This window comes from Haplochromis burtoni, unplaced genomic scaffold, assembly GCF_018398535.1.
Source record: "Haplochromis burtoni strain Fernald_Lab_line unplaced genomic scaffold, NCSU_Asbu1 Contig_173, whole genome shotgun sequence".
Lineage (NCBI taxonomy): Eukaryota > Metazoa > Chordata > Actinopteri > Cichliformes > Cichlidae > Haplochromis > Haplochromis burtoni.
Window position 1 is genome coordinate 1,169,338 of NW_024582534.1, and position 8,901 is coordinate 1,178,238.

The window sequence follows — 8,901 nt, forward strand, 5'->3', positions numbered from 1 at the left end:
TAGTTCTAGGCATTCCAGTATCCAGCTGTGGGGCATTGAGTCATAGGCCTTCCTCTAATCAGTCCAGGCAGTGCACAGGTTGGTCAGCCTGGTCTTGCAGACTTGGCTGACTGCTCGGTCTACCAGCAGCTGATGTTTCGCTCCTCTGGTAATTCCTTTGTCATGAGGAGTGTGCATTGAGCCACATGCCTGTTCATCTTAGTCGCTATGATGCCTGACAGGAGCTTCCATGTGGTGCTGAGACACACAGTGTGGTGTCAAACTAGTATAACTGTAGTGTATTTTTGTGAGCTAGTTACAGTAAAAGGCAGCGTAGTCACTTTGTATTCACACATGATTAATATCTACATGAACAACATGATGACCCTGCACTTACTCCAGAGCTCGGGTCGTTAAAGGCCAACAAAACAAAGTAACTGGAGCTGAAGTCTTCTGGGGAAATGTGAACTTCTTTGTGGCAATATTTAAATTTCAGACTGTGCTTGCAAGTGAATTTTTAATCTTTTGTTAAAATGTTGCATACCCTCTCTGAAAGCCACAGTCACAGTTTGAGGTGAAAAGTCTTTTCCCGTGCAGGATCGTCCCAAAAGTGCAGTGGATCAAATAGGATTTGGGGAGAGAGAGGTGGGCAGAACAAGGATGAGTGTAGAGGAGCAACTGGATCGACTAAGAAGAAATCAGGAGGCCTTGTTGCTCCGTGAGAAAAAGAAAGAAACCCCAACCCGCTCACCATCCTTCAGCAAAGACAATCCATTTCTTATTCTGCAGGTGTGTCTCTCACACACACGCTTCAGTTCAGATGTGACCTCTGCGGTTTGAAATCTGTCACTTAACTCAGGGGTTCATGTTCCCCCTTGTGCAGAGTCGTATCCCAGCAGGAGCCGGTGCAGACCCTTTGGAGCTGGAGGCTGCACTGCAGCAGCTGAAGGTGGAGCACAAGGAGCAGAGCAGAGCTTCTGTTGACGCTGCAGGAAACTGCACAGAAAGAACGCTGACTGTTGCAAAGGTTTGAATTTATTCACATTATTTTTGCAATGTACTCACAATTACAGGTGCAAAGGATCGAGGGAATGACAATAGATGAGTTCAGATACCTGTGGACAACCAACCAAAGCAATGCACAAGATAAAGGCTGGGACGGTGGAGTAAGTAGACCAGTGTATCAGGGGGGATTTGTGCCAGAAGGAAAACAGTGAAAGGGAAGATGACAAGACGAGCGAAGGTGGAGCAAGAGGTCGGAGTGTTAGGAAACGAATACGTCGACTCAGGCTGTGCAGTTTGGAGACGAGGTTGGAGAGGCAAAGATATTTAAGGTGGAGCTGCCAGGCAGAATGAAAAGAGGAGGACCACAGAGAAAATTCATGGATGTAGTAAACAAGGGAATGCAGAGGGCTGATATAAACAGAAGAGGATGCAAAGATTAGAGTGAGGGAGGCAGATGTGACCACACGGAGAAGTCACAGCCAAAGTCAGTAACTCTGCACCACTACTGGGCTGGAGTGAGACTACTATTGATAACATTTTCATCCAAGACTTAGAAGCTTCACGCAAAAACAGCGACATATGACCTTCATGAGATGCAAATGTAGGCTGCATATTCAGTTTTCTACGTCTTTCTAAGTCTTGTTCTTTGTGGTCTTGTTTCCATTGTGAAAGAGACTGAGTGTTTTTATACACAACACTTGCTGCACTCTGTACACACAGCACCAGAATCATTTTTATTTCTATCTGCAGGAGATGCCCACAGCAGAGGAGGTGAAAAATGGCAAATGTGAGGAAGTAAAGCAAGACGGGAACACGGGCCTGAAGAGTGTGGAAGAGCCACAGGTTACGATGGGCAGATTAGATCATGAGGTACTGTTTTATTTCCCCGGACAGCTGTGTGTAGCAGATAGCAGTGTAAAGATAGTCAATACTGTTTATTAGTATGACCAAACTTGTTTAGTGGTGATAGGAAGGATGTCAAATACTTAAGATCGAGAACTAGAAGGAAACGGCTTTAACTGGGAAACGTGGAAAGTGGGATTTCCATAGAAGCAGGTGGCTGTGATCACACAGCAGCAGAACTGGTGATTCTCCCAAAGGGACTCAGGAAGAGACGAGCCAGTTTCTTAGACGAGCTGCACCAGGAGCAACTGAGTAGACGATCTTAGTGCTCGAGCAGGAATGTACGAACTAAGGAGCTCGATCAGGTAGCTCGGGGCTGTGTTGTTGATCATTTTAAAAGTAAGCAGCAGTATTTTAAATTGGATGTGGAATTTAATGGGTAGCCAGTGCAGGTCAGCTAGAACAGGGGTAATAGAGGCAAACCTCCCAGTTCCCGTCATTTTGAACAGTTTGCAGTCTATGAAGAAGGGCCGAGTGAAGACTGAAATAAAGGGAGTTGCAGTAATCCAGCCTACAGGTCACAAAGGCGTGAACAAGCTTTTCCAGGTCCTTATGCGGAACAAAATGCTTAGTCTTAGAAATGAGACGCAGTTGGTAGAAACTAGATCTAACTACAGCGGACACTTTGCAGCAACACACCCAAACTGCTAACAGTGTCAGAGAGGGAGCTGGCAAGGGAACCAAAGGCATCACAAAACTGTCCACGAGGAATATTACTATCAAACACAATGATTTTAGTTTTCTTATCATTTAAGATGAGAGAGTTTCCTAAGAGCCACTCTTTGAAAGCAGTGCAGAGACCGGGCAGGATCAGTAGATCTGTATATCGTCAGCGTAACAGTGATAAGCGATATTGTATTTCTCAAAGATTAGAGAGTAGAATAGGGCCCAGCACAGATCCTTGAGGCACGCCACAGCAGACGGGTGCAGCGGAGGAAGAGCAGGTGCCCAGGTTGACCGAGAAGGACCTGTTGGAGAGGTATGATTTAAACCAACCACGGGCGACACCTCTAATGCCTACAGTATGCTCAAGCCTCTCTAACAAGATGCTGTGATCCACCATGTCAAAAGCCGAGGATAAATGCAATAGAGCTCGGACCGCAGCACGTCCAGTATCAGCAATTAGAAGAAGAACATTAAGGACTCTAAGCTGTGTCAGTGCTGTGACGTGGTTTAAAGGCAGACTGGAATTTATCAATAATGTCGTTCACATCCAAATACGCCTGGACTTGTGAAAGAACTATCCTCTCGACAACTTTAGAGATCGGCCTGTGATTCACATAATCATTACTATCAAGGTTTCTGTTTTTAAGAACAGGCTGGACTACGGCATGTTTCAAAGCTGATGGGACGCAGCCAGAGACTGAAGAAGGATTCATTAAACATAAAATACTGGGTCCAATTACGTCGAAGCAGTCCTTGACTATGTGAGACGGGAGGATATCATATATAGGAGTAGTGTTATTCAGTTGTTCAGCTAATCGCTTCAGAGTAAGGAGTGACACGGGCTCAAACTGATGGAAGGTTGATGAACAACCAGAAGCAGAAACAGGGCTCGGCACTAAAGGAAGCGAGGAAGAGAAGAAACTTTATCTAAGAAGTGATTTAAAAGTTGTTCACAAAGATCCGGCGAGCACGGCAGCGGCATATCAGGACGGGGATTGACCACCGAATTAAAATTTTAAATAGCGTTCGGGGGTTGTGACCATGAGCCAGGAACATTTTTGATAAGAAAGCCGCTTTCGCCATTTTAGCAGCAGTTTGAAATTTCGAGCGGCTGACACGTAGGATTTCACAGGATACCTGGAGTTTATCTTTTCTCCACCACCTCTCATCATGGCGGCAAACAAGTCGTAAGGCGCGCGTGAAGGCGTTTAACCAGTGTTGGGAAAAGGCTGTAGGGCGCTTCATTTTAACAGGTGCAACAGTGTCAAGGATAGAGGAGCATATGGATAACAAGGTGTTTGCAAAGTCTTCAACCATATGAGAGGCAGAACAATCAAAAGTAGTGGACGCAGAGAAATTTGCCACAGTTTCAGCATCAACTACACGTAAAGCAGGAACTCAGGGTGCAGTGCAGTATTATCTAAGTCAACATGACTGTGGAGTGGTCAGAGATCCCCACATTGTTTACATCCTTGATGCAAATGTCCAAGCCTTGGGAAAAGACCGAGTCAAGGGTGTGGCCCTTAGCGTGGGTAGGTTCATTTACCCACTGAACGAGGTTAAAAGAGTCAGTTAATGCAAGAAAGTCTTCAGCTGACGGGTCGTCCTTACAGCAGACGTGTATATTAAGATCCAGTAATAAGAACACAGCCATGTTTAAAAAGAACAGATCCTACAAGGTCGGCAAATTCAGAGATAAAAGTCTTATTGTATTTAGACGGGCGATAGACCGCGACACACAGAGTAGCCTAACAGTCAGTCATCTCCAGCAGCTGAGCCTCAAAGCTGGGGTAGGGAGGGGAGGGGAGCTGCTGAAGGTTATTTTTAAAAACCGAAGCTAAGCCACCACCTCGGCCAGTAAGTCTAAAAAAGGCACAGTCTGGGGGGAGAAGCTCGGAGAAGGGGATGGACTCACCGGGGCGAATCCAGGTCTCCGTTAGGAATAGAAGGCCCAGTCCAGTAGCGAGGAAAAAGTCATTTAAAAGAAAGGTCTTGTTCGCCAGTCACCTGACATTTAGTAAAGCCATACGAGTCCAGGCAGCTAGGTCACCACCACTGAATCTGTGTTTTAGCTGTGTGAGAGTCAAAAGGTGGTGATCCTGGACTTGGGCACGGAGCCTCAGCGGGTGGAGATTGTGAACCTTGAGCCCTTCGAGGACGACGAAAGCCGAGAGCAAGATCTGACCAGCTCACCTACAAATGCCACCACTGAAAACAGGTGTCTGTGTGTGTCTGTGTGTGTCTGTGTGTGTGTGTGTGTGTGTCTGTGTGTGTCTGTGTGTGTCTGTGTGTGTGTGTGTGTGTGTGTGTGTGTGTGTGTCTGTGTGTGTCTGTGTGTCTGTGTGTGTGTGTGTGTGTCGGTGTCTGTGTGGGTGTCTGTGTGTGGTGTCTGTGTGTGTCTGTGTGTGTCTGTGTGTGTCTGTGGGTGTACCTATCTTTGCACTGACACAACAGCTTAGAGCTACATTGGAAACACAGCTCACTGGAGCACCAACTCGATAGAATTTGTTCTCTGCTGTCATTACAGAGAAAAGCAAAACAATATGCTGTAAAAATACTGAGCTACAGTCTGATGTCCATCATTGAAACTAATCAGTCGTTATGACCTGTTCTGCTTCTGCCAACTGTAGCTTCCAGATTGTTGAGCCTGAGACTCCAAGCCCTGAGCCCGAGGTCGAAGAGATGACACAACCGTCGAGGGGAGATAAGAACCTCGGGAAGAGCCTGGATTCATACAACCAGCTGACAGCAGACAACAAAAAACACAACAACAGTATTTTGGCATGTAAGTCAAAAGTCTTTCAAATAAGACCTCTTTGTACCCAAATCAAAGGCATATTAACTCATCACACGTGAAAACATTTACACTGGTTAATCTTACGGCTTACATATGTCTCATGTATGTCGAGATCATCTTTTTTTAAACCGACGTTAGTAAAAACTGATTCTCAGGTTAGTTTCATTTTTCCACTGGACATTTTGACCTGATACCAAAGTATCTTTGAACACTACAAACAAGACTAATTTATTTCAGCAGTAACTTTAGCTACGCTCTGTATCCTCACCAATCCTGTGTCATTATCCATGTTTCTGTGTGTACGTATGAGGGAAAGTTCAACGTTGAAAACTGAATTAAGTCAGAAATGTTGTGTGCTGACATCATCGTGGGGCGTTGCACAGGTACATTTAGAAATATACGAGTTATCCAACAGTCGGTGGATATTTTGGCATTGCATAACCAGAATTACAGCTTATTGATTACTAAGCAGAGAAATCACTTTATTTATATTATTGCAACATGTGAATAGATAATACATTTGATCAAATGTGTCATTGAACTTTGGCAGATCTACATTAAGCTAAAAGTATAAGATAAGAAGACTGAAGTGTCGGGGCTGAAACCTTTGCTGCATGAGGAACTTATCCTTGTTCTTCTTCACGCTAACAGCTGCTGCCAGAGGCTTCAGGCTGTGATGTTTACTGTACACCAATCAAGAAGGATAAGCGTGACCCCTCTTATGCTTTCCTGCCTTTAGAAAGCATCTACATGAGTCTTACGTGACCACTTGTGGTTCGATCTAACTTTCCTCTCTGTGTATATAGAAATAAGTGTTTTCATTTTACATGCACCTTTATGCTGCGTCTAACCTGAAGCTGGAATAACTCAGGTGGCTGCTTTCAGTTTTTTTGTTGTATTGACTGTAGAGGTGGAAGAAAAGCCCACTCTGTGTGTGTTTTGCTGCAGCTGTGAGATGTTCATTCTGATGGCTTTTGTCGTCATGGACCCTGTGACTGTTTTAGGGAGATGAATATTGACCACTGGGCATCTCGCGGTTCAGAAAGCCATAGAATACACTCTAATGGAGAGATAAGAGAAATACAAGGAAGCTACACAAGACACATGTTTTCTGCTTTGATGGTTTGAAATGTTTGGAAATGCCAAAATTCTTCTTTCCCCTTCCCCACATCTGTGTCTGTCTCAGAGCCTACAGACATTCTTGGACTTGAAGCTTGGTTTGTCCTCTACGGCAGTGTTTCCCAGCCTTTTGGAGCCACGGCAAATATTTCATGTCAGAAAAATTGCACTAAACAAAAATGTCACAAAAAGCATATTAATAATTTCCCCCCGCGCGGCAGGTATAGCTGACTTGGCTCAGGTTGTGCCCAGTATAGCTTCTTTGCTTTCTTCTGACCACTACTCCTGCCAGGGCCTTCATCTGGGTCGGAGTTTTCTGCAGGACCAAGTCAGCCTGACTGCTTTTTCTTTTCAAATAATTATCTGTTACGCGCTGCTATGGGCTCAAAATGTGGTCATAAATATTTTGTATGTGTAAAAAAGATTTGTGTGTGCGAAAAAAGATTTGTGTGTGCGTAAAAAAGATTTGTGTGTGTAAAAAAGATTTGTGTGTGTAAAAAAGATTTGTATGTGTAAAAAAGATTTGTGTGCCTAAAAAAGATTTGTGTGTGCCTAAAAAAGATTTGTGTGTGCCTAAAAAAGATTTGTGTGTGCCTAAAAAAGATTTGTATGTGTAAAAAAGATTTGTGTGTGCGTAAAAAAGATTTGTGTGTGCGTAAAAAAGATTTGTGTGTGCGTAAAAAAGATTTGTGTGTGGACTTAGAAAAAAAAACCCCTGCAAGTTACAAGTACGGATTTTGACCCTATTTTTCTTCCTTTCATCTGATTGGTCAATGTCATGTCAATCACAAATGTAACAATCCAATCAGAGAACAGATGGGTTTGGCTGTCGGAGGGGCTTTTTTGAACTGCAGGTCCTTGAAGGGTGATACAGTTTGAAGCTGGAGGATCTCTATATAAATATCCGATAGCAGCTAGGTCCCCTAACTTTCAGCAGCTGTTGAAAGGATAAAGTTGTGGTATATCAGTGGTTAGAAATACCATTATTACTTTAGGATTAGTTTAACACAAAGTCAGGGCTGACCCGGGACCATTGCTGTGAGTCACAGTGCGCAGCATAAAAGTCCTTTCACATCGGACGCAGGATGTGCTGCTAATGCTAACTGCTAACTAAAAGCAAAGGATCCAGAATTTGTTACGCTGGCTGCTGGGCTCTGTGGGTTTTTGCAGCAGCTCTACCTGTACTAGATGCACCTGCTCCTTGTCTTTTCTATCTCTGACTTTATGTCCTCTACAAGAGTTTTTTTTTTTTGCTGGTTCTTCAAATGTTCAATAAAAACATGTATGCTAATTCATAACGAAGAAAGCTTTGTAATGAAGACTGTCATTTCCAAAACACTGCCCGCCCCCACCCCGCGGTCCGCAGCGCTGTTGAAAAGGCTGTGTGGAAGTCCCTGTATTAAACACGTAGACCTGTGACACAAAAATCACCAAACTCGGACGACCACAGACTGTTTTCCTTCGTGGTGATGAAGGAAAACGCTGGGTTGGCATGTAAAAGGGCATTTATTCCCTTCAAAGACCTGCAGTTCAAAAAAAGCGCCCCTCGACAGCAGTTGACAACCCATTTATTAGACCAGGTAGTTGTCCTGCCCTCTAGTGGATGAGAATGTAATTGTTCTGCCCGTTACTCACGCCGATCACTTAGAGCAGGGGTGTCCAACTCCAGGTCTCGAGGGCCGGTGTCCTGCAGGTTTTAGATCTCACCCTGGGTCATCACATCTGAATCAAATGATTAGTTCATTATCAGGTCTGTGAAGAACCTCAAGACATGTTGATGAGGTCATTTAGCCATTTAAATAGGCTGTGTTGGATCAAGGATCTAAAACCTGCAGGAAACCAGCTTAGAGTACTAATCAGGTAGAACCAGAGGCTGTATCCCAATTCAGGGTCTGCAGCCTTAAAGGCCGCATTTTAAGGCCGATCACGTCACAGCGACGCGACGAAGGCTGTCCCAATTCAAAGGCTGCACGAAATGCGGCCCTCAAATGCGTCCTTCGTTTCCCCGGATTTGAAGGATGGGTCCGTGTATCCTCCATGGCCCAACATATCCCACCCAGACTTCATAGCACGGCGGTGGGTGTGGATAATTTTGCCGGAAAAAAACGGCGGACGGCTGAAGCGGGGCGGAAGAAGAGTAAACTTTCAAAAGTAAGTACTGAATATGATGTCACTTATTTATGTGCAAATGTTTAATAACGAAGAACATTAAACATGACTGTTGGCCACATGTCGGCAAAGTTATGTGACATTAGCGATGTTTGTACTAACTTGGTTTTAAAGCCTTTACTTTAAAATATACGCCGTTCAATAGTCGACCTTAATCTTACAGAGAATGTGATGATTTTATGGATAATTAAAGTCAGTCATATATCCACAAACACAACAAGCTGAAAGTCAGTGATGCTGCTCGGTTTGCAGTCCTGAATATC

At 44.3% G+C, this 8,901-nt stretch overlaps 1 protein-coding gene across 10 annotated transcripts in view; it reads left to right on the forward strand.

Moving 5' to 3' along the window:
• Positions 1-8,901, forward strand: part of LOC102308831 (pleckstrin homology domain-containing family A member 5) — a 176,463-nt gene that overhangs the window by 154,042 nt on the left and 13,520 nt on the right. For 9 of the 10 annotated variants that reach the window (XM_042225493.1, XM_042225492.1, XM_042225495.1 and 6 more), the window contains 5 exons: positions 577-768; positions 863-1,006; positions 1,735-1,854; positions 4,626-4,771; positions 5,184-5,338. In XM_042225493.1, coding sequence (XP_042081427.1) covers positions 577-768; positions 863-1,006; positions 1,735-1,854; positions 4,626-4,771; positions 5,184-5,338 — 757 coding nt within the window. The remainder of the gene's footprint in view (positions 1-576; positions 769-862; positions 1,007-1,734; positions 1,855-4,625; positions 4,772-5,183; positions 5,339-8,901) is intronic. The other variant, XM_042225497.1, reaches the window with a different exon arrangement.